A 26,863-nucleotide genomic window follows, 5' to 3' on the forward strand; every position below is an offset into this window, starting at 1 on the left:
GCCTATGGAATTGAAATTGCCATTTTCCTTCCAAAAAAGAAAAGGGAACTCAAGAATCAATTATGTCTGTTTCCCTATTTTATTAGACAACATTGTTGTGAGCCAACAACTTCTTGTTTTTCTATGCAAGCTGTAATCTATGACTTGCCTCTGTAATTGCATTAATTTTTGGTGACCAGTACATTTTTGGGTGTTAATAGATAAATTCTATTAATAATTAAATTGTCCTTGTGAGTCAATTGTGCTTGTGGTGGAAAATAAGTCTCTGAATAGCTTTCATTTTTTTTCCTTCATGAGCAAATGTCGAATACAGTAAATTAGATTGAACATTTGACTAAAACAGTCATCTATAAGCTAAATGAGGTTGCAGTTGACAAAACTGAATGTTATTAGAAGAACCTATGTGACAAATAAATAAGGTACACATTTTAGAAAAGTTCAAAGAATCATGTGGGCCAAGAAATTTTAAACCTACGATAATATGTTCTTTAAGGGTTAAAATAGATTTTTCAATTATAAAGCAAAGGAAACACATTGTGAATTATTGCAGCTTGCCTTATTCTTTTTTTTTTTTCCTTCTGTGATCCAGAAATGACCATATTGATTTTTGTGCTTTTTATTTTAAAAGAAAATCACTGAGATGAAATTTTCATGGCTTTGTGAATACTTTGTTAACTGATGATGGCTGAGAGGCTGTGAAAAGGGCAGCTTCTCTGTTGATCACTCATTTGTGCACTGAAGTCTTTTTTTTCAGAGCCATCTCTTATCTGCACTTAGAACAATGATCCTTATGGTTTGTTTTATTCAGATCAAGTTTTCAGAATCTGACTACTTTGGCAACGTCCTGCAAACTCGCAAGTATTTAGCACAGTCTGATTTCTTCTGGCTGAGAAAAGCTGTTCCAAAAACAGAGTGAGTAAAAAAAAAAAAAAAAAAAAAAAAAAAGTGAAATAGATAAATAATGTTGTTGGGAAAAGGAGTCTCTTTGGACCAGACTTTGTAATTTCCCTCAAGTCAAAGTAACTGGCTTGCCAGTTATCTTGCTTTGGCAAAATCTGTGTAATGTTTTGGCAACTCTTATTTCTGCTATTATATGAATCACTTGTTCAGTTTAATTATGGCTCCTTCACTCCTAGCATCAACACATATCAAAACAAGGCTTATTAGGGTTTATCAGGATGCCAGCATTTAAAGCATTTCTAGATCTTGTTATATGTATATGTATATTATATTATATATATATGAATATATATGTGAATATTATATATATGAGTATATATGAATATATGTATATATATTTCATATATATATGAAATAAATTTCTGAATGTCACATTCAGGTAGAAACTTTTAAAGATCTCAAAGAACAAATATTAAAAACATAAAGTATGATTACAAATGTAGAAGTAATTGTATAATTAGTAAGTAACTAGAGGATATTTGATGAGATAATGAGTGCCACAGAACTGATAACTCTGTTATTTCCTTCCAATAGTAGTTATGATTTATCCCCCTTCTTTTCAGCTGCCTATATGTACTGTCCCTGAAGATAAGAAAGTTTCCTTAGGAACTTTTGGGCTTGGGCTAGCCTTGATATTTTCCCCCTAACAAAATGTGTGTGATGATGATGATGACACCAGGTAATAATTATGTGCTTATAGTATGTCAGGAAGTGCTGCACATGTTTTAATTCATTTTATCCTCTTGTCAATTCTGTGGGGTCTAGGTACTACTTATTATCCCCATTTTACAAATGAATAAGAGGCTTACAATTGAGACATTCTTCTGCTCAGGTTTAGATGACATTTTGTTCATTCTTGCTAGCACTTGTGACTCTGATCTGCTAAGGTCCACTTCTCCAATGTGTTTATCTCTCTGTTCTCCAGATTGGATCATTTCTATTGCTCTAGCTTCAAATTCACTGATTCCTTCTTGCATATTCTCAGATTTGCTGTTGACTCATCTAACACATTTTTCATTTTGATTATTGGACTTTTCTTTCCATATGGATGCCTTTTATAGTTTGTTTCTCTGTTGTGATTCTTTATTTATTAAATCATTATCATCATATTTTCCATTAATTCTTTGAATATAGCTTATTTTATTTCTTTGAATTAATTTATAATGGCTTCTTTCAAGTTTTTGTCTGCTAAACCCAACAACTGGGCTCATTTAGAGTCAGTTTTTATTGATTGCTTTTTATTTGGCTTTATACTTTTTCTTTGCATAGCATATTTTTGTCATGTTGAAAATGACATTTTTTTTTAATCTTCATTGTTGAAAGTGTGAAAATGACATTTAATATATTCTAGCAAATGTGGGTTCTGATATTTCTGAGACTTTTTAAAAAGTAATGTTCCTGGACTTACACTACAGAATCTGTGTCCTCTATAGTATGCAGCTGTAGATGTCTCTGCTTATTTTTTAAATTCTTTTTAATTTTATTTATTAGCCCAGTGGTTCTCAACCTTCCTAATGCTGCGACCCTTTAATACCTCATGTTGTGGTGACCCCCAACCATAAAATTATTTTCATTGCTACTTCATAACTGTAATTTTGCTACTGTTATGAATCGTAATGTAAATATCTGATATGCAGGATGTATTTTCATTGTTACAAATTGAACATAATTAAAGCATAGTGATTAATCACAAAAACAATATGTAATTATATATGTGTTTTCCGATGGTCTTAGGCAACCCCTGTGAAAGGGTTGTTCAACCCCCAAAGGGGTCACAACCCACAGGTTGGCGACCCACAGGTTGAGAACCACTGTATTAGCCTCACTTCCTAGAGTTTGTCCCTGTATCTGCATAGTTTAGTGCTCAAGGGATCAGGACTGAGCTTTACTCAAACACTTCTAGCCTGTAGGGCTTTTGCCCTCTGCCAGTTGGTCTGTGGTAGGAGTTGGGAGTGCATTCAAAGTTATAACCTGCCTTAGATTTTACTTCCCACTGGACACTCTCTACTGTCCCCTCTATATGTTCCTGGTTTCCCAGTCAGCCAGGGATGTGTGGCAAGCTTATCTCACCCGTCTACGACTCTTAGTTCCAGGATCTTACTTTTAAATTTCTGGCTGGTCCATTGCTCTCCCCAATGGGAATTATAATTTCAGGCTATCAAAGCTATGGGTTGTCTTCATTTATTTTTTAACAAGTTCAACAGTTTGAGCTGACATAGCTGCAAGTTTTCACCTCCACTCCTAATTGAGTCCACCCTCTGTGGCAAAAAGCTGCTGATTGTTCAGCCAGCCCTATCCTGAGAAAAGTTCTCATGGACTGAGCTGGGAGGGATGGGAGCAGTGCCAGGCTAGGCTATAGACTTCTGTTCTACTTATTTCCAGCTCTAGCAGTTTTTCCTAAATTAAACCTTTTTTTTTTCAATTTGCTGTTTGCCTTTGATCAATTCCCAGAGACCTAAAATGGTTGTTTGTTAACAACTTTGTCCAAGTGATTTTTTTGTGGAAAGGATTTGTTGACCTTCTCATACATCATAGCTGGAAGTCTGGCTTCTATGCCCACCTTTTTTGAATGGCCCACTTTTTAAACCTGTCTTATATTCTGGCCTCCATATTTTTGGCTGGCTCTTTTTATGCTCTCTGGGTCTCTTGTTATTTTTCCTTCCAACTCCCTTCTCTATTCTGGCCTCTAGACACTCTACGTTCCATACCATCCCTTGCCTTAAACTGGGATTACTGCCTTTCCCTCTTAGCCATGATTTCCATCTAGCCAGTTCCTGCCTTCTGCCATTCAAACCTTCCTATAACACGTACCCACACAGTTAGTGAAAACTTTGACTCCAGGAGTAGGCCTAAAGCTGAATCACTCCCCTACCCATCCCTGATGCCAATCAAAAGCACAAAGGAAGAGAGCAGAAAGCTTTAGAACTTCTTTGGAAATGACAGATAACTGGTTTAAAGCCAACTGCTCCACTGCCCTTGGTTCTCTCCTCTCATCATAGTATTGTTTAGTCTATCCTACTTCATTCCCAACCTAAATAATTCAATAGTAATTTCACCTTTAGGGTTCTAAAACTAGCTTCTCAAATCCAATGACTTCAGCAAATGGTTTCCAATATCCCAATGAGCATCTGCATATAGTATGGTAGTCACAGATCTGTGAATATCATCCTGCCCTTTCAGATCTACTTCAGATCAATCCAAACTCTTTTTTTTCCCAACTTGTGGAAAATGCAAGGCTCTTACGAGTATTTCTGTGAAACTTCTGGGTCTTCTCAGAGACTCTTCTGTATTGGAGATGCTGCCAAGTTAATTGTTCAGTTTCAAAATGACGTTCATTTGGGTGTGTAGCAAAGGCTGGGTTGCTATTTGAAAAACTCCTATCTATCTCATTTTTAACATCATCCTAAAATACTGATGGGCTGTCAGATTCTAAAAGCCTTGACTATTTCTAATTTTTTGCTGGCTGACTTTGTGGGCTTAGAAAAACAGTGATTTGCATAAGTTTTATTCTCTATCACAAATAACTATTTCAGAAGGACATTAAATTGGTTAATGTTTCTGGAAAGTTCTCCAGGAATGAAAATCACAATGCTAGCAAATCTTATTTTCTCTGATATATGTCTATTTCAGGGAAAGCAACATTAAGGAATTTAAGGTCCTTTTTACATGATAAGGTGATGCGATAGTTAATTTTTTAAAAGAAATTTTGGGCTGGTCCTTTTCTGGCGTGGTAGATAATTTTAGCTTTATGATACTCATTGGCTTTAATAGATATCTTTTAGGCCTAAAAATTCATGAGTTAATCGAGTGAGGACGATTGTGGAGTATCTCCACTACACTAGTTTACTTAGTTCAGCACATCATGATTATATTTCTATAAAGCCCTGAAATAACATTTTGCTTCTTTGTGGGTATAGGAGATAAATACCCTTTATCTTTCATTCTCATGGAAACCATTTTTGCTGCACTAATGTACATTAAGAAGTTTCTAATGTGATGATAAATGTCAGCAAGAATGGAATTAATTGGGTGGTCATCCCTGAAGGTACATATTTAGTGTTGGTTCTCAGAATTGTCACTTCATCATCTTGCTTAAAAATAGGGGATTTACTTCATTTCTCAGCTTGAATCAAAAGTAATTTCTTTCCCCCAGGATCCCCCTTCTTTGACAGAAATGATTTTAAGCTAGCTTCCCTATTAACTCATTCTCACTCTACCGTGACCAAACATGACTGGATTTTCTTTCTCTAGCTTCTGAAAAAATGTGTAAAAATACATCAAATGTCTACACAAATTATGGTCCTGTGCTGAATTTTTATTTGCAAAAGCATTATCTATAACATGGAATTGGAAGGATATAATCTACAGGATATTAGAAATAAAGCAGTAAATACTCCATGATTTTTCCATTCTATACTCCTTAGACTATCATTATGAGTTGATAGGTAAAATATAAAACTCTAGCTTCATGCACATCTATTTTATAGGGTTCATATAAACCAGGGTGCCAATGTCCTTTCCTTTAGATTATTGTATTTCAGTATTACGGTCCTTTTATATATCCCATTCTCCAGTATAATTTTATTTCCATGTATTTTTGGATTTGAAATTTATATGAGACCTCTTCCCTCCTTATCCACGAAATCATTACCCAAACATAGCATAGAGGAACACCCTAAAGACATAGGAAGGAAAATTTAAAGCACATGAATGACATTTTTTATTTATCCAAATAAATGTATACATAGCAATAAATTCATTTAAATAGATTTAGTGATCTTCTGCTTAGCACATACCACTTGGACAATAGTCTTAGCCCATAAGGAACTTAAAATCTTGTTGGGAGATAAGTTATGCAAACTCAAATGCCTTCAGGGCCCATGAGTTAACAAAGGGTGGCCTAGACAGGTGTAAATGGTAGGGAATGGAGTGTACTATGGAGCACTAGTGATCATACATCTCATTTTAAGGGATTCCAGTTTAGTACCTTTTAAAACCACCGTGTTGGACAAATGAAACGTTTTTATGGAAAAATTCAACCTATTAGGTAGCACTTAGTCTCTGGACAGCCAACTTTTCAGTATTTCAATGATCTAATGTTGTATAACAAGCCACCCTAAAGTTTAGAGGGTTAAAACAACAGTAATTGCTTATTCTCTCTTGTGGCTCTGGAGGTCATTAGGTCCAGCTGGGTGGTTCTTGCTCATGGTCTTTCATGAAAGTCACAGTCAGATAGTGACTGAGCCTGGAGTCACATGAAAGGCTTCCTCTCTTGCATCTAGTGGTTGATGCAGGCTGTTGGCTGGAATGCCTGCTGCAGCTCTCTGTGAGTACTGGGCTTCTTTATAGCATGCTGATTGAGCAAGAAACTTCAAAGAACAAGTTTCCTAAGAAGGAGAGAGTGAGGGAGGGCAGCACATGTGGTCACCTGATGGGGGAGAGGGGTTGTATCATCTTTAACTGCCTAGCATTGGAAGTCACATGGTGTCATTGTCCACTGCAGTGTATGTTTTAGAAGTGAGTCACCAAGGCTAACCCATAATCAAGAGGGGAGGAGCTTAGATTTCACCTCTTAATAGGAGGAGTGTAAAAAAAATTACAGATCAGAACTAGCACAGGTAGCCTTATATTAGAGAATAATAAAACTAAATATATAATAAACTTGGATGTAATAAGGGTGATATAGAAAATATTTAACAGCGTGGGCACTGACCAATCTATATATATAAAAGCCAAGCTACCGAATGACCAGTCACTATGATACACATTGCGGTGACCAACCGGCCTGATTGGGGCCCCAGTCAGCTCCCCTCAACCTCCCGTGGCCCCTCCCCCCAGCCAGCCCCGCCCCTGATCAGCTCCCCCCATCCTGGTCAGGGGCGGGGCTGGCCAACCTCCCACAGCCCCTCCTCCTGGCCAGCCCCACCCCCGATTGGCACCCCCATCCTGATCAGGGTTGGGACCGGCCGGCCAACTTCCCACATCCCCTTCTCCCCCACCCCTGCCAGCCCGGCCCTGATTGGCCCCTATTGGGGCGGGTGGCCTGACCCCACCTATGCACGAATTTGTGCACCAGGCCTCTAGTAAGAAATATAGCATCCACAACTGATATGAGCTCTGGCTATATTCAAGGCTCTAAACATGCCCTAGAACAGGGCTGGGCAAACTTTTTGACTCGAGGGCCACAATGGGTTCTTAAACTGGACCAGAGGGCCGGAACAAAAGCATGGATGGAGTGTTTGTGTGAACTAATAGAAATTCAAAGTAAACATCATTACATAAAAGGGTACGGTCTTTTTTTTTTTTAGTTTTATTCATTTCAAACTGGCCGGATCCGGCCCGCGGGCCGTAGTTTGCCCACGCCTGCCCTAGAATCAGCAAGAGCTCTGGGAGGTCAGGAAAACTGAAGTCATGTATCTGAAATAAGATGTCTTAGGTATTCTTGCTGAAGCTTCAGAGCACCCATGTGGTTGTTTGATTTCTTTGTTTTGTCAATCTTTTTTTTTTTTAAAGATTTTCTTTTTAAAAAAATATATTTTATTGATTTTTTACAGAGAGGAAGGGAGAGGGATACAGAGTCAGAAACATTGATGAGAGAGAAACATCAATCAGCCGCCTCCTGCACACCCCTTACTGGGTATGTGCCCACAACCAAGGCACATGCCCTTGACCAGAATCGAACCTGGGACCCTTGAGTCCACAGGCCGACACTCTATCCACTTAGCCAAACCAGTTAGGGCTGTTTTGTCCATCTTGATCCATCATCAGTTAGAAACATTTTCCTTTCATGGCTCTTACCCTAATATTCTGAAAGTTTATTCTTTGCAAAAGGGAGAGGAGTTGTGAGGAATGGGAAGAGAAGGGGTGAGCTCTAGGAATACACTTAATCTTTTGAATATATTATAGTTCAGTCTAATGTTATTTAAAAGACCTAGATTCTCCCTCTCTTGACCCAAAAAGCAGATATACAAATGCTTGGGTCTTTGGGTAGTGTATTATTTTTATGTTACTGCTGTAATACATTACCACAACTGTAGCAACTCAAAATCACAAATGCATTATTTCACAGTTCTGTAGGTTAGAAGGGTGGGTTGGCTTGGCTGGTTTCTCAGCTCCAGTTTTTACAAGGCTGAAATTAAGGTGTCAGCTGGGCAGGCCCTTAGCAGGAGGCTCTGGGAAGAAGCCTCTTCCAAGCTCATCAAGTGTTGGCAGAATCCAGTTTCTTGTGGTTGTAGAACTAAGGTCCCTCCTTCCTTCGTGACGGTTAGCTGGGAGCCACTCTTCACTCGAGCTCTCTCTCTGGTCCTTGCACATGGCCCCTGCATCTCAGAGCCAGAAACAGTGTGTGGAATCCTTTTCACTCTTGGATTCTCTGGACTTGTGGTTGTGTAACATCTCTTCTGACTTCCTCCTCTTCCGTGTTGTATCTCTCAGATTCCAGTTAGAGAAGGTTTAATGCTCTTAAGAGCCCATGTGATTCAAATGGGAACACACGGAAAATCCAGGATAACCTCCCTATTTTTAGGTCCCTAAACTTAATTACTCTGCAGTCCTCTTTGCCATGTGATGTAACATATTCACAGTTTCCAGGGATTAGTATGTAGATATCTTTTTGGGAACCATAATTCTACCTACTATAGATAGCAACAAATAAAGGTGCTTTTATATCCACTTATTTCCTCAGGAAAATAGTCCAGTCAGTAACTTTGTGTTAATCATTAAGACCTTTTGAAATACGAATCTTAAAGTTGAATGAAAAGAATATACACTTATGGAAGAGAGTATAGGTTTCAATTTTGACAAGAGAAGGGAAACTCTCTTTCTTGATATCCAATAATATCTCCAGTATACTATAATACTTAAGAGAACTGGTTTGAAGTTCAGACTGACCAGACTTTGTACAAGCATATAATGCTTGTAAATTTCATTGTCTTCATTTGTGTAATGAGCTAATAATTGTTATAGTTGCTATGGGGAAAAACCTATCAATAGGAAGTGCTGAGGACATAGTAATTGCTCAATGAATATTAGTTAATAATAATAATAATAATAATAATAATAGAATGACATATACATGGACTTCTTTATAGTTGGGGAAAAGGTATGGGTGGGCCAACAAGAATCATCACTTAGATTTCCTACTAGTTTCAGATTACTGACATACATAATTATTCTATTAAACATAAATTAGTAAAATGATTGTTCTGAAAAGGAATTTATATTAAGCAATTTAGCTTCAAACAAATTGCTTTGTTTTAATCATAAAGGGGATTGGCCGAAACTCACAGCCATCTGAGTCAAGGCTCGGCAAACTATGGCTTGTGGCTAAATCTTGCCTGCTGCCTGTTTTTGTATGTCTCATGAGAAATTCTTAGAGAGAAATGTTTGTAGTTGATTTGATGATGCAAAGCACAAACTTTGAACCCCAATTAGGCAAAATTTTGTCCTGCACCAAAAGAATTCCATTATTTTTAATAGTCCTGTATTACCAAAAATTGTACATGATTATTATGTTTTGAATTTCATTAAAGATTTGTGGAAAAATTTCTCACTATAGCAGTATCTATATAACATCCTTGATTTTGCCTCTTTGTCTGCAAAATACCTACATGTTTACCATCTGACTCTTCACAGAAAAATTTTTTTTTCCGGAGTTCTAATTTAAGTGGGGTGTAAATTCTTCATAGCTGGAAGGTACTCCCAAGATCTTCTACTGGAACCTTAATTTCATAGCTAAAGCTGAACCTCAGAAAGTAGGCGACTATTCCACCACAGCCTAGCTAGTTGGTGATAGTGGCAGAACGAGTCAGTCGATCTTTTGGTGGTTAAATCAGTAAACTTTCCACCAGACTAGGCAGATACTCTGGGTAGCATGGTTGTACTTTATTAATCTTTCTTTACATGGACCCCTGTGTTAACACTATTCCATTTTTTTTTTAATGAGAAAAGGTCAGAGGTTACACTGCATAGTAACTCAGCTGTCCCGTGGGCCCATTAAACAGGGCCTGGCAAACATCAGCTTGTTGCCATGTTTCCATCTGCAGGGAGAGCCCGTTAGAGTCTAGGATTTCTCATTAAACTGTTTCAGAAGCACTGGTGCTGACTTTCTCTGTAGTTAGCAACAGCGAATAAACAGGCATGTTAATATATTCTCATTGAACCATGTTCAGTTTAGGATGAGATTGTTTATTGAGCAGAACAATAGCCCTAAATTGAAGCGATAATTTCCCCACTTGCCTCATATCCCCATTGTTCCCTGGTTAACATTGCGTTTGTTCTTGCTGCTCTCCTGCCTGGATAATGATGATCACTTGGTGATATTTGTTTCTCTTGCTACAGGTGGTTTACAAATCCAACGACTGTCAATGCTTTCTATAGTGCATCTACCAACCAAATCCGTGAGTACTCTGCTTCTCTTCTCCTTGTTAATCTGGTACAAAATGGAAGGAACTTTTCCAGGACTATGATTAAGGGTAGGGCATTTTTTAGTTTTGCCCCAAAAGTGACCAGGTATTTTGGTGAAAGAAATTTATTTCCATACCCATATGCCCAATTTTCCTCACTCCTTTCACCTTTCAAGTTCTTTAAAGCTTTATATCACCATTGAGTGAAAAACTCCCAACTACAATAAATAAAAATACAATGAAGTTAGCCATGAAAAGAAACAAGCTTTCACTTTTCTCTCAGAATGGTCTTACTGATTTTGTCTATACCATTTTGTTTATTTTAGGATTGAGCAGAAAAACAAGCAGATAGCACTGAGTAGATTATAGAACCTGAGGGTACTATCTATATAGTAGAGGCCCGGTACACAAAATTGTGCACATAACGGGGGTACCTCAGCCCGGCCTGCTCCCGCTCGCAGTCTAGGAGCCCTCGGACATCCTTAGAGCTGCCTCGGAGGGGGGAGAGGCTCCCACCACCACCGCTGCACTCACCAGCCATGAGCCCGGCTCAGGGCTTCTGGCTGAGCAGTGCTCCCCCTGTGCGAACGCACTGACCACCAGGGGGCACCTCCTGCATTGAGTGTCTGCCCCCTGGTGGTCAGTGCACATCATAGTACCGGTCGTTCCACTGTTCGGTCTATTTGCATATTAGCCTTTTATTATATAGAATAAGAAAAGTTTGGAAATGTTCTGATTAACCCTAGGATGCAAAGGCTTGAGTTTCTTTTATTTACATGCTGTGGGTATATGTAATTATAAATGCCATGATAAGTTTAAAAATTATTAAAGATCAGATTGGCACAAATTAAAAATCTGACAGCACCAAGTGTTGGCACCCAGGACAGACAGTCACTGCTGGTGAAAGTAGAAATTGGTTCACTCACTTTGCAGAGCAATTTGGCAACATAGAAAGACAAAGTTGTGCATGCATCTCTCTGACCATCATTTGCGCTCTTGGCATGTGACCTAGTGCTGTGATTCTCAAAATGTGGTCCTGGGACAACAGCAAGAACATCATGGGGGAACTTGTTAAAATGCACCGTAGACCTATTGTTCACAAACCCTGGACACAGGGGTCAGAAATCTCTTTTATTAAGCTCTCCTGGTGACTCTAACATAGTTTGAACTACTGCCCTAAAGAAGTCTCATATAGTAAGCCCCTGTGAGAATGCTCATAACAGTATTGTTTATAATAGCAGGAAAAGGGGAATAAGCTATGTGTCCCTCCACAGGAAAATGAATTAAATGTGGCATGTTTACACAAAGGAATGCCACATAGCAGTGAACAATGAGTGACCTAGAGAAGTCAGTGATAGCGAACCTTTTGAGCTCGGCGTGTCAGCATTTTGAAAAACCCTAACTTAACTCTGGTGCCATGTCATATACAGAAATTTTTTGATATTTGCAACCATAGTAAAACAAAGACTTATATTTTTGATATTTATTTTATATATTTAAATGCCATTTAACAAAGAAAAATCAACCACAAAAATGAGTTCGCATGTCACCTCTGACACGCGTGTCATAGGTTCGTCATCACTGACCTAGAGTGACATGTGTTAACATGGATGAGCCTCATAGATATTCTATTGTGTGGTGGAAAAAACAACTTGGGAAAATATATTGAGTATGTTGCTATATAAATGAGGTTCAGAAGCATGCAGGACAATTCTATTTGACGTTCATGAGAATGACAAATGGTGAGTTCAGGTTGGTGGTTACCTGTTACGGAGAAGGTGGTCCTCTTCTGCTTGAGCCCTTACATGTTTCTCATACTCCTGTCCCCCTCCTACACCTCTTCTGGTATCCATCTTCCCTCCCTTGCTTGGCAATAACATCTAATCTCATGGTTTTAAGCATCTCTCTATGCTGTTTATTGACTGTGGGGGATGGAATTTATAAAGACTAGCCACCCTTGAGCATGCCCCCATACCTATAATCACCTCCTCTCTGGCATCCCTGCTTCTGTCCTGATCCCCCTTCAATCTATTCTAAATATAATATTGCAGTATTTTAAGATCTTTTACAATCACCTCATTTTCCTCCTTTGCTCAGAACCCGTTATCAGCTTCCTCGCTTATTCAGATTAAGAGCCAAGCTACTTGCAATGGCCAGGGCCCTCTTTCTAGGCTGCCTTTATCCCTATCTGTTCCAGCAGCATTGGCCTCCTTTCTGTTCCTAAAGCATGAGACCCTTCCCTCCGGGCATTTGTACTCTGGGCTCTCTTTGAGTAGGAAAACTTCCCTAAGTGCTCTGTATGGTTCACACTCCCAATTCCTTCAAATATTTGCTCAAATGCTACCTTCTCAGTGAGGCATCCTGCATGCTCACAGTACACCCTTCATGCTGGCCCTCATCTGGACAGGACTCCCTGGCCACAGAGGACAGACAGCCCTGCGGCTGTGGTCTCCTGCTCCCAGCGGGCACATCTCCTTAGAGTCATCCTCATGTGGCCACACTTGGGAATGGCAGTCTCTGCAGGACTGGTCCGAGAGAGTAGTGAACAGAAGGAAAACAAGCAGATGGTGGTAATTTTGGATTTTTACATCAATTTATGTAATCAAATCAGTTAAATATTTTGAATGTCACTCCTTACTGTACAAGTATTCACTATTATCAAGAAAATACCATTGCTTTCTTCCCCTTAGCTTTATGGAGATATAATTGACAAATAAAAATTGTCTGAATTTAAAGTGTACAACACGATGTTTTAATATAGCTCCAAGGTGAAAACTATGCTGCATATGGAAATTTATGATATTAGGGCTATCAATTATAAACATTATAGTAATATGAATTATATTTATATAATATGAATTATAATATTACTTGAAATAACCTATTGGGCAATAGAAAATTCTGTAGATCATCCACTTTAAAAGAAAATGTTTTATGTAATATTTGGTACATGCTAAATAATATATGGAACATGCTAGAACATATGAAGTTATAAAGGATAAAAGAAAATATATGATAACTATATGCCTGTGAATCCACCACCCAACCAAGAACTGAAACATTCCCAATATTATTGCATCTGTTCATGCTCCTCCCCATCCTATTCCTCTCCCACACCATAGAGGTAACAATTATTCTGATTTGTGTGTTTATCATTTTCTTGTTTTTGTTTAAATAAATTTTAAATCATTTAAGTATCCCTAAACAATATATTTATTTTTGTTTATGTTGTAGCATATTAAGAATGATATGCAATCTTAAGCAACTGTGTTTTTTCAATTAGTATGTTTTTAAGATTCATCCATGTAGCATGTGGCAGTAGTTTATTTCATTTTCACTGCCATATAATATTCCATTGTGTGACTGTATCCCAGATTACTTATTTGTTTTACAGGTCTTTTCTGTTGAGAGACCTATGTGTTTCCCCCTATATTTTTGCTATTATGAACAGCACTGCTCAATATATTCTCATACAAGTCCCCTAAAAAAGTGTTTGGAGTCTATACTAGGGATGGAATTACTGGCTTGTAGGGTATGTAAATACTCAACTTTACTAGATAACACCAAATGTTTTCCAAAGTTAGTGTTCCAGACTACAGAAGTGTTTTCATCAACTATCATTTTAACCACTTCTTAGCATTGGTAGACTTAATTTTTACCAATATAGTGAATGTAATAGATCAGCCGTTATGCAAGAAAAGGCATTGAGATAGACTATTCACTAATGTTTCCATACTCACTTTCCAATGTCAGTGAATGCTTTTACTGCTCCTTTGAAGATTTAAGTAAGTCTCATAATAATTCTGTCTCCAAGATTCACCCCTGCTCAGCCTTTTTCTTGTCTGGGAAGAACTGATCCTATCAGAGGTTTACTGAAGAAGCAGCCATTTTAGGGTAACCCAGTGGTTTCTGGAAAGCTCATGAGCAGAGGGGGTTTGGAATGAACAATTTGAGTGGTATTTTAATTAAGAGATTCAGCTGTTGCTATTTTCCTAATGACCAGTGTTTGCTCTCATTGTAAATTACATTCCCAGGCAAGATGGCAAGGAATCCTTTGGGCGATTTTTTTCTCTCTCCGTTCTGATTTTTCTGGACTACAAATTAAGACAGGTGGAGTACCTTCTTATACATTTCCCCACTGGGTTTCCTGGGACACCCCAGCCCCAACTGCCTTCTTTTTGCTTCACTGAAGAAATGAAAAATTGAGGTGATTTTCTGAAATGAACATCTTTATTGATTAGGGCCTGATTCTGACAGCATGTGGCCATCTGTTTAATTGGGTTTCACATCTAAGATGTAACTATACTTAGTAACGTGATTTATGAGGATTTCATTCAGTTCCCATTATCATTTTCTGATTTATGCCAGTTAAGTCTGCTTCTGCGTACAGTAGAGACCTGAGTAGAAAATAGAGAAATGAAAAACCTATAGTTTGTTTTTTTGTTTGTTTGTTTGTTTGTTTGTTTTTGCAAATCCACAACTTTGTATGAAACACTATTATTTGTGACTGTCTTTCAATGTTAGATATTTTGCAGGGTGGATATAGTTCCTTATTTTTCTACCCTTGTCAAGCTGGGTAGCAATGTCCTCAGATACAAAATAGTAAGATAGTAATGGTTTAAGTCTGCTCAAGGAGGAGTTATGCTCAGGAACTGTTGCAGAATTTAATTATACTTGAACTGATAAGGTGGTTTAAATAGAACACAAGGAGCTGAGGTGATTGGTGCCCAAGCTTGTGCTTCTCTAACTTTGTGGTAACAGCAAAACTGGTCTACTTAGTGTGAGTAGGGCAGTGGTCGGCAAACAGCGGCTCGCGAGCCACATGCGGCTCTTTGCCCCCTTGAGTGTGGCTCTTCCTAAGCCTTAGGAGTATCCTGATTAAGTTAATAACAGTGTACCTACCTATATAGTTTAAGTTTAAAAAATTTGGCTCTCAAAAGAAATTTCAATTGTTGTACTATTGATATTTGGCTCTGTTGACTAATGAGTTTGCTGACCACTGGGTAGGGAAATAGCGAGAACCTCAATGGGAGACCTTGAGTTCCACTGATTTAGTTTTGACTTTGGTCAAGGTATTTTTCCTTCCTTGCCCCTATTTTCTTCATCTGCTACATGTTGAGATTACCTAGCCCACAGAGTCTTGGGTAAGGATTTAATGAGATGAATTTGAAAAGTACCAGTACATTGCCAAGGTTAGGGTTTATATATCTACTAGAGGCCTGGTGCACTGGTGGGGTCCCTTGGCCTGGCCAGCAGAGATCAGTGGACCTCTGTGCCACCGCATCCCGGCCTTATCCGCCAGCTTGTTGGGCTCCAGCCCACTGTCTGCGTTGACCCTGCACAGCACGAAGTAGTGCAGGAAGCGGCAGGCAGCCAGGGAGGAGCTTGAGGCCGGGCTGGGCAGAGTGCCGCCCCACTCCTATTCATCCTGGCCCAGCTGCGTCTGCTTCCACTGCTGATCAGGTGCGCAGGGGGAGTGTCCATGGGAGAGGCTCATGCCGCTGCAGCTGTGTTTGCCAGCCGTCAGCCCAGCATCTGGCACCCGTCTGTCAGCTGAGCAGTGCTCCCGCTGTGGGAGCCCACTGACCACCAGGGGACAGCTCCTGCGTTGAGCATCTGCCTCCCTGGTGGTCAGTGCGTGTCATAGCTACCAGCGGTCGTCTAGTCGTTTAGGCTTTTATATATATAGATGACTGGTATGCCAGTAATCCCCAGGAGAGCCAGTCCATCAAGAATAGACAGCAAGATATGAAAGTGTTGGAGGGACATATTTTGGACTTTTGATCTTAAAATATTTTATAAATTATAACAATATTTTTACATACTGAAAAAATGCAACCAATTTGGAAAAGTGTTTGGCAGTTTGTTGATATCTCCTGTAACACAGAAATTCCATTTTTGATGATGGATCCTTATGCTCACAATGAGACATGTAACACAAATGTTCATTGCAGCTTTATTCATAATGGCAAAAACCTGGAAAGAACTTAATGTCCATCAACAGAAGACTAGGTAAATAAATTAGTATGTTAATACAATTGAATATTATATAGCAAAGAAAATGAGCAAATGGCTTCGTTCTACAGTATGTAAGAATGCCACTGTCTTAATGCTGAATGAAACACTGCATTGTTCCATTCATAAAGTTCGGGAACAAACAAATGAATCTGTGATCTAAGTGGCAGAAGTGAAAATAATGGCTCTCTGTGTTGGGGTATTGGCTGGGAAGAGGCACAAGAAACATTATCTTGATCTGGGAGGTAGTTGCCCAGGTGAGTCCTACTATTAAATGTGTGCCTTTACTGTATGTATGTCATACCTCAACATAAACAGTGACACCCTCATTTCACCATAAAATTATTTGGAACAGCATATAGCATGCATAGACATTTTGGATTAATAACAGGTTACCTCAGGGCCAAGCCTCCAGAGGCATAGACTAGGGATCAGCAAACTTTCTCTAAAGGCCCAGGTAGTACATATTTTTGTTTTTGTGAGCCATGTGGTCTCTGTTGCAAAATCTCAACTTTGCCATTGCAATTGTAGACAGTTCATAAACAAGTGAGCATGCTGTGTCCAGTAAAACTATTTACATACACTGTAGTTTGCCCACCCCTATTGTAGAGCACTGTTGGAGGATGGGAGCCAGGAGACTTGACGAGTGTTCTGACCCAGCTTTTAAACTTGGATCTAATCAGGTGGTGGTACTGATACTGTTTGGAGGGTGGTAGAGTGAACACCTCACCTTTGGGGTTTCCATTTATACTTATACTAGAGGCCCGGTGCACAAAAATTTGTGCACTCAGGGGGAAGGGGGGTCCCTCAGCCCGGCTTGTGCCCTCTCGCAGTCTGGGACCCCTCGGGAGATAACGCCCTGCAGGCTTAGGCCTGCTCCCGGGTGGCAGAGGGCAGGCCCAATCCCTAGGTGCAGCCCCTGGTCGGGCTCAGAGCAGGGCCAATTGGGGAGTTGGGGCGCCTTCCCCTGTCATGCACAGAGCAGGGCAGATTGGGAGGTTGCGATGCCACCCTCAGTCACACTCAGGGTAGGGCCAATTGGGGGGTTGGGGCACCGCCCCGTGTCACACTCAAGGCAGGGTTGATGGAGAGGTTGTGGCGCCACCCCCTGTCACGCACAGAGCAGGGCCCATCAGGGGGTTGGGGCTCCGTACCCTGTCATGCACAGAGCAGGACCAATCAGGGGGTTGGGGCGCTGCCCCCTGTCACGCACAGAGCAGGGCCCATCAGGGGGGTTGGGGCTCCATACCCTGTCACGCACAGAGCAGGGTCAATCAGGGGGTTAGGGAGCTCCCCCCTGTCATGCACAGAGCAGGGCCGATCAGGGGGTTGAGGAGCTCCCCCCTGTCACTCACAGAGTAGGGCCGATAGGGGAGTTGGGGCACTGCCCCCTGTCACACTCAGGGCAGGGCGGATCAGGGGGTTGGGGCGCCGCCACTGTCACACTCAGGGCAGGGCCGATGGGGAGGTTATGGCTCTACCCCATCACACACAGAGCAGGGCCTGTGTGTGGGGGGGTTGGGGTGCCGCCCTCTATCACCCACAGAGCAGGGCCGAACAGGGGGTTGAGGCTCCGCACCCTGTCACACACAGAGCTGCAGGGCGATCAGGGGGTTGCGGAGCTCCCCCCTATCAGGCACAGAGCAGGGCTGATCAGGGGGTTGGGGTGCCTTCCTCTGTCATGAACAGAGCAGGGTTGATAGGGAGGTTGTGGCCCCGCCCCCTGTCACACACACAGCTGCAGGGCAATCAGGGGGTTTGGGCACTGCCCCCTGTCACGCTGATCCTGGTGTCGGGAGGCCTCTCGGCTCCGCTGATCCCAGTGCTGGGAGGCATATTACCCTTTTACTATATAGGATAGAGGCCTGGTGCATGGGTGGGTGCCAGCTGGTTTGCCCTGAAGGGTGTCCTGGATCAGGGTGGGAGTCCCCACTGGGGTGCCTGGCCAGCCTGGGTGAGGGGATGATGGCTGTTTGCAGCTGGTCACACACCCTTCAGGGTGGGGGTCCCCACTGAGGTGCCTGGCCAGTCTGGTTGAGGGGCTGAGGGCTGTTTTCAGTCCGACTGAAGCTCCCAACTGCTCCTTTTTTTCTTTTTTTTAATTTATTCTGGGCCAGCTTTAGCTCTGGCTCCAGCTCTGAGGCCTCTGCTGATGAAAGCAGGTATCTGGTTTGTTTGTGTTCTATAATCGAAACAATGTATAACTCCAGCTCTGAGATCCCAGGCTTGCTGAAAGCAGGTTTCTGGGGTTTTGTTTAGCTTCTATATTTGTTACAATGTTTCTTAAACTGCAAGCTCAGAGGCCGGCAAGGCAGGCGGGGAACATTGGAGTCCTCTGTCACTGAAGCAAGCAAGCCTCATGTTAGTTTCAAGCTGCCTGGCTGGCAGCCGCCATCTTGGCTGGCAGTTAATTTGCATATTTTGCTGATTAGCCAATGGGAAGGGTAGCGGTCGTACGCTAATTACCATGTTTCTCTTTTATTAGATAGGATGGATGGATTGGTATTTAGAATAAAATCCATTTCATATATTCAATATCAAAGCATATCTGCAAAGTGCCTCATTTCAGTTTATTTTCATATGACTCAAATCATATTAAGGAATTATTTTAAGCCAATAAAACCTTGGCTTGTAAACAGGCAAGGCCTGAGGGCTAAAACCAATGATGTTATTATCTTTGCTGTTATACACAAGGGATTTGGTTTCCTCAGTTTAATCACAGATATTCTGCTAAAGAAAATAAGCCTTTGTCCAGAGGCTGGGCTTATGCTAGCATCAAACTATAGAATTAATCCTGAAATCAAATATTTATTTTGCTGTTAAGGAAAAAACTATGTTTCAAGCTGGGAGAATTTCTCGTACTTCGTTGACTCTGCCTAAAACCACAAAGTGGAATTAAATTCCTGAATTCACTTGCTGCTGTTTTTTGTGGGGGACATTTTGGGAATAGGCTTTCATAGTTTTGAAGCTAGAAGGAAGGAAACTTGAAATGGTCACCTGATCCAAACTTCTCATTATCTAGAAGAGATCCTGACACTTAGAGCAACTCTTAGTAATTTTTCCAGTTATTCACTTAATATTTATAGAGACCCCAGTGATTCTTACCTCCTGGTATTCATGCCCCAGTGTAGCCCTCTCCCACACTGAATAAGTCTGACCTCTGTAAACAGTAGGATACTATAGAAATGATGGAGGATGACTTCTGAGGCTAGGTCATAAAAGACATTGTGGCTTCTGCTTTGCTCTCTTGGTCACTCTTGGGAAGCCAGCAACCATGTCATGAAGGCACTCAAGAAGCAAGGTTGTGGGTCACCTGCTACAACTATTTTAAGACGCTCTTGTCCTGATGCAGTCGAGGACTCTGGAAGTCCTCATACAGCCCCTGTCTCTGAGGCCTGACCAACGAGGCAGCCAAGATTGACATTCAGGGTAGTGCCACCAGAGGACAAGGGTACTCTCAAATGGAAAGCCCTGCAGTCTCATGGCATTCCTGTTAATTTGGTTAGTCCCAGAACCAATGCCAGGAGGGACCCATTTGCCACCTGTAGGGCACTTGTTGTTTTTAGAGAGTAGAGGAATGAGCAGGTTTGCTGCAGGGCTGGTAGCAGAAAGCATGGCCTGATTGTCAGGGTCAATTAAAGAGGTACGGTGTGAGTAGGTCACTCACATGAAATGAGCAACCTGGATGTAAGCCAGACTGAGGAGAGCATCAGGGAGGTGGAAAAGAGCCATACTGATGGGAACAGGAAGTCAGGGAGCAATCTCACTAATTTATCTTGATGGTTAAAATCTCACACATCCTCCCTTGAAAAAAAAAATCAGTTGTCTTTTATCCTTATTTTAAAAGTAGTTAATATTTATTGTAGAAAATAATGTTTTGTGGATAAGTCTTTGTGCAAATCTGAGACTCTTTTTTAAAGGGCAAATTCCTAGATGTGGAGGAATTGCTGAGTCAAACATTATGCCCAGTTTAGGGATTTTAAAATACGGTATACCTGACTTCTCTTGAGAAAAGTGGTACTATTTTCAGAGAAGAGAGGTGCTAGTCCCCACCTGGTGCTAGTGGGAGTGGATTTCTTGTGATATCCTGGGAAAAAGAATTTTCTGATATTCACATGGGAGGATGGGATAGTCCCATTCCCCTTTATCCTGCCATAGAAGAAGTGTAGCTGGGGCTTCAGCAGAGCTAAAATCAGAGCCAGTGTCCAGAGTTTCCTTTCCATGTTAGAGCAGAGTCTAATCCAGTATCAGGCTAGCTTAGCTTGTGTGTCCACGCAGCAGTCCATCATTGCATTGCATGTGGGGTCTACAGGTCCACATGGCTATGGAGGAAACACGGGTGAATGCAACGAAGCCCAGAGCAAGCCAAGAGCACAAGAGAGAACTACTTTGTTTAGGAGATTATGTATTCCCAAATTTTCATGTGCTTACAGTGGCCACACCTATTCTGGCCAGTGATCTCTGTTCCCAGGTGTAACCAATAGGCAATACTTTCCCTAGCCACCCCAATTTATCTGTGCATGCATTCATCTCCACTTTGTTGGACCCCTCCCCACAGTGACCTGCAGGGAATAGGCCATTGGTTCCCTGGGGAGTGCAAAGTTGTAGCTTCCTGGTTAAGCTGCCCACATGACAGGCCTACAGTGTCTGGCTTTCCCTTTGCTCCTTTCCTATCTATCTATTTATCTTATCTATCTATCTATCTATCTATCTATCTATCTATCTATCTATCATCTATCTATCTATCTATCTATCTATCTATCTATCTATCTATCTAAAAGGCTAATATGCTAAGTGTCTGTCCTACCAGTCACTATGACATGCACTGACCACCAGGGGGCAGACGCTCAACACAGGAGCTGCCGTGATGCGCACTGGCCATTTACAGAGAAACAGCACTGCGTACCTGGTGCCCACAAAGCAACACTCACCTTACCCCAAGTGAGATACAGGCCCCGCCACCACCCCAGAGTGACACTCCACCAAATTGCAGCCGAAGCTGCTGAGACCCCATGGCACAAAATGCGATCCACAGCCCAGCCCAGCCCAGAAACGGTGGCTATGGGCAATGGGTAATGATGTCACATAGCATCGCCTGGCTTCCTCTCCCTAGCAACTAGCCTCCTTGGAGTTTCTTCAGTCCAGGAAAATGACTTGTTTTATAGCCAGGTGGAAACATTTTACACTTTAACCAAATGTCTGTGAAGTGTTTTCCCATGCCTCATCTCATTTGATCCTCACAGAAGTCCTGGAGTAGGTAGATAGGAGACTTGGTGGAATACTATTTTCTTTTAATTAGCCGGAAAACGGAGATTTAGAAAACTTAGAAACTTGACCCGACTGATAAGAAGTAAGAAATGTTGGACCTTGTAAATGACTTAAGGTTTTCTCACTGCCTAGAATATAGTCAAACACTGCTGCAGTTAAATATTTTACCCTTTGTTCTCCCTGTGTGATCTACAATAATAATCTGCTTCATGTTGATATTTATTGCTGTGTTGCTGACAATTACCTGAAAGAGAAGTTGGGGTGCTTCACTGGGCTGGAAAAAGTTTAACTAAATCAGAAAGCAGGTCTAAGTAAACAAGTTTATTCCATATCTATAAAAGGCTAAGTTGACTTGCACATGCATGATACATATAAAGCTCTCGCTGGTGCCAATTGCACGTGTGTTTCTATCTGTCATTGTTGATCGTGAATTTGGTTGACACTTCTATTATAGAGAAAGGGCAAATAGCGATATTAAAATATTTCTTCTAATTAATTTCCTTTCAATGTGCACAAATTCATGTACCAGGCCACTAGTTATTAATAACTAGCTAATTACAGTGGTATCAGTACCAGTTTATATTTCCTCTAACAATAGGAGAGATGGATTTCTTTTACCGAATATACATCGTAAAGATTTTATTGAAGGAGATGGATAAAGAGACTCACTTTTTTGGTCTAATTGATATGGGAGAAAATGTTAGTCATATTTTTATTCTTGAGACCATTATCTCATACCCAGATACAAATCATGAACCTACCCAAGTATTTATTGAGAATCTGCTGTTTTTGCAGGCCTAGGCTGGACATCACTGCCTCTAGTGTCAGTTTTGAATACCTAGGACAGCGATTATGTGTATGAAAGGAATTGTTGGAATATGAGTAGAATATGAGATACTGAGCTTCAAGTAGGAGGAACTTTTTTGTTTTCTCTGTCAGGTGTTGAACTATAGCAACAGTTCTCAAAGTGTGGTCCCTGGGTCAGCAGTATCAGCATTACTTGTGATAAATAAGCATTACCTGGCCCTACCCCTGAACTACCAAATCTGAAACTTCAGGGGTGGGCCCGGAAATTCATGTTTTAATATTTTAACTATCAAAGTTCTGCTAGATGAGCCAGACTCACCAAGAAGCAAAGAGAGAGGACCCAAATAAACAAAATCTGAAATGATAGAGGCGAAATAACAACAGTCCCCACAGAAATACAAATGATTGTTAAAAAACTATGGACAACTCTATTCCAACAAACTAGACAACATGGAGGAAATGGACAAATTCCTAGAAAAATACAACATTCCAAAACTCAATCAGGAAGAATCTAAAAATCTCAACAGGCCAATAACTATGGAAGAAATTGAAGCAGTCATCAAAAAGCTTCCATCACACAAAAGCCCAGGACCAGACGGCTTCACAGGGGAGTTTTACCAAACATTCAAGGAAGAACTAAAAGCTATCCTCCTCAGACTACTACAAAAAATTCAAGAGGAAGGAACACTTCCAAGCTCATTCTATGAAGCCAGCATCACCCTAATACCAAAACCAGGTAAAGACAACACAATGAAAGAGAATTACAGGCCAATATCCCTCATGAACATAGATGCCAAAATCCTCAACAAAATCTTAGCAAAACGGATCCAGCAGTACATCAGAAAGATCATACACCATGACCAAGTAGGATTTATCCCAGGGATGCAAGGATGGTACAATATCCGCAAATCAATAAACGTGATACATCACATAAACAAATTGAAAGAAAAAAACCACATGGTCATATCAATTGATGCAGAAAAAGCATTTGACAAAATTCAACACCCATTTTTGCCGGGAGCCGGTCCATCCTTGCTGTTTCAAAGGACCTGGCATATATGGCATACTGTTCTTAATATGTTTGCTCACCTTCTTGGCACTATGTGTTTTAACCAAGGTCTCTGAGAAAGGTTGTTTCCCCAGGTAGGGATTTTCCCCTGAAGTTAGGGAGGGAATAAAACCTCTTAACTAAGTGCCAGGTGGGTAATTAATCACTTTAACTATGAACAATCATGCTTAAGCTACATAATCTTTACTCCCTGGAATGGAGATAAGAAACGCCCTAACCTTTGTAATAGAGATTGATAGGATTGAATCAACTGGTATAAATACAGATGTAACAAGACAGCAAGACACAGAACTTAGAAGACAGAACCAAGAGAGACAGAACCTAGGCACAGAAACTACACAGAACGTTCTCTAGAGAGAACATGGCAAAAGATCCTGGACAGAAACTGGCCTCAGAACCTAGAGACAGAACCTAGCGAGAGAACATGGCAAAAGATCCTGGACTGAACCTGACTACAGAAATTGGCAAGAGAACCTGACTAGAACCTGGTGACTGAACCTGGCTGGAGAACCTGGACAGAACCTGTCTGGAGAACCTAGTGAGGGAACTTGGCTACAGAACCTGGCTGGAGAACCTGGAGAACCTGGCTGGAGAACCTAGCAAGACAACATGGACACAGAACCTGGCTGGAGATCCAGAGCAGAACCTCTCTGGAGATCGAGACCAGAACTTGGCTGGAGATCCTGGCTAGGCTGCTGATCAACTGAACGCTGTCTCCGTGTCATTCCTTCTTCGCCGACTCTGTCTATGCCTTTGGGAACCCCTGGACCTGCTGGGGTTGGACCCCGGCACATTTTTGATAAAAACTCTCAGCAAGGTGGGAGTAGAAGGATCATACCTCAACATAATAAAAGCCATATATGACAGGCCCACAGCCAACATCATACTCAATGGACAAAAACTAACACCATTTCCCCTAAGAACAGGAACAAGACAGGGATGCCCCCTCTCACCACTCCTGTTCAACATAGTACTGGAAGTGTTAGCCATTGAAATTCGGCAAGAAGAAGAAATAAAAGGCATCCAAATTGGAAAAGGGGAAGTAAAACTGTCCTTATTTGCAGACGACATGATATTATACATACAAAACCCTAGAGACTCCATCCAAAAGCTACTAGACTTAATACATGAATTTGGCAATGTAGCAGGATACAAAATTAACCCCAAGAAATCTGAGGCATTTCTATACACCAATAGTGAACTTTCAGAAAGAGAGATTATAAAAACAACCCCGTTTACCATCGCACCAAAAAAACTAAGCTACCTAGGAATAAACTTAACTAAAGAGGTAAAAGACCTCTACTCAGAAAACTACAGGACGTTGAAAAAAGATATAGAGGAAGACATAAACAGATGGAAGAACATACCGTGTTCATGGATTGGTAGAATCAACATCATTAAAATGTCCATACTACCCAAAGCAATCTATAAATTCAACGCACTTCCCATTAAAATACCAACGGCATACTTCATAGATCTAGAACGAACTCTCCAAAAATTCATCTGGAATAAAAAAAGACCCCGAATAGCTGCAGCAATCCTGAAAAAGAACAAAGTAGGTGGGATCTCAATACCAGATATCAAGCTGTATTACAAAGCCACTGTTCTCAAAACTGCCTGGTACTGGCACAAGAATAGGCATATAGATCAATGGAATAGAATAGAGAGCCCAGAAATCGGCCCGAACCAATATGCTCAATTAATATTTGACAAAGGAGGCAAGAACATACAATGGAGCCAAGATAGTCTCTTCAATAAATGGTGTTGGGAAAATTGGACAGATATATGCAAGAGAATGAAACCAGACCACCAACTTACACCATACACAAAAATAAACTCAAAATGGATAAAGGACTTAAATGTATGACAGGAAACCATAAAAATTCTAGAAGAATCCAAAGGCAACAAAATCTCAGACATATGCCGAAGCAATTTCTTCACTGATACAGCTCCTAGGGCACTTGAAACTAAAGAGAAAATGAACAAATGGGACTACATCAAAATAAAAAGCTTCTGCACAGCAAAAGAAACCATCAACAAAACAACGAGAAAACCCACTGTGTGGGAAAACATATTTGCCAATGTCATATCTGATAAGGGCCTAATCTCCAAAATTTATAGGGAACTCATACAACTTAACAAAAGGAAGATAAACAATCCAATCAAAAAATGGGCAAAGGACCTAAATAGACACCTTTCAAAAGAGGACTTTCAGAAAGCCAAGAGACATATGAAAACATGCTCAAAGTCACTAATCACCCGAGAGATGCAAATCAAAACAACAATGAGGTACCATCTCACACCTGTCAGACTGGCTATCATCAACAAATCAACAAACGACAAGTGCTGAAGAGGATGTGGAGAAAAAGGAACACTTGTGCACTGCTGGTGGGAATGCAGACTGGTGCAGCCACTATGGAAGACAGTATGGAGTTTCCTTAAAAAACTGAAAATGGAACTCCCATTTGACCCTGTGATCCCACTTCTAGGAATATATCCCAAGAAACCAGAAACACCAATCAGAAAGGATATATGCACCCCTATGTTCATAGCAGCACAATTCACCATAGCTAAGATCTGGAAACAGCCTAAGTGCCCATCAGTAGATGAATGGATTAGAAAACTGTGGTACATCTACACGATGGAATACTATGCTGCTCTAAAAAGGAAGGAACTCTTACCATTTGCAACGTCATGGATGGAACTGGAGAGCATTATGCTAAGTGAAATAAGCCAGTCAATGAAGGAAAAATACCACATGATCTCACTCATTCATGGATAATAGAGACCATTATAAACTTTTGAACAATAATAGATACAGAGGCAGAGCTGCCTCAAACAGATTGTCAAACTGCAGCGGGAAGGCCGGGGAGGGTTGGGGGGCAGGAGGTAGGGGGGTAAGAGATCAACTAAAGGACTTGTATGCATGCATATAAGCATAACCAATGGACATAAGACACTGGGGGATAGGGGAGGCTAGGGGACTGTCTAGGGCGGGGGGATAAAATGGACACATATGTAATACCCTTTGTAATATTTTAAGCAATAAAAAAAAAGAATTCCTGTTTATAGAGCTCAGAATGTGTGTTTAAAACTTTTAAATAATGAGAACACTTTTTATTTACAACTGTGGTTGAATTGTTTATCGTTTTTTGAATAAAACATCTTAAATAGTGAAAAAAAAAGTTCTGCTAGATGATCAAGTTTGAGAAGCACTGAGCTATAAAAATGCTGCAAATTCAAAAGAGGTACAGCTTGTTGGGGTAAAGGGAGAGGAACTAACTCATTCTGGTTTGCCTGGGACTGTCCCAATTTTAGCACTGAAATGCCACATCCCAGG

At 40.8% G+C, this 26,863-nt stretch overlaps 1 protein-coding gene across 2 annotated transcripts in view; it reads left to right on the top strand.

Annotated features, from left to right (window-relative positions):
- PHEX (phosphate regulating endopeptidase X-linked) overlaps positions 1–26,863 on the top strand; it is a gene marked incomplete at both ends in the record, with an annotated part of 199,983 nt that overhangs the window by 139,893 nt on the left and 33,227 nt on the right. For both annotated transcript variants that reach the window (XM_081081267.1, XM_081081268.1), the window contains 2 exons: positions 809–912; positions 10,300–10,358. In XM_081081267.1, the coding sequence (XP_080937393.1) occupies positions 809–912; positions 10,300–10,358 (163 nt within the window). The remainder of the gene's footprint in view (positions 1–808; positions 913–10,299; positions 10,359–26,863) is intronic.

The sequence above is a fragment of the Myotis nattereri genome, assembly GCF_964212035.1.
Source record: "Myotis nattereri genome assembly, chromosome: X".
Lineage (NCBI taxonomy): Eukaryota > Metazoa > Chordata > Mammalia > Chiroptera > Vespertilionidae > Myotis > Myotis nattereri.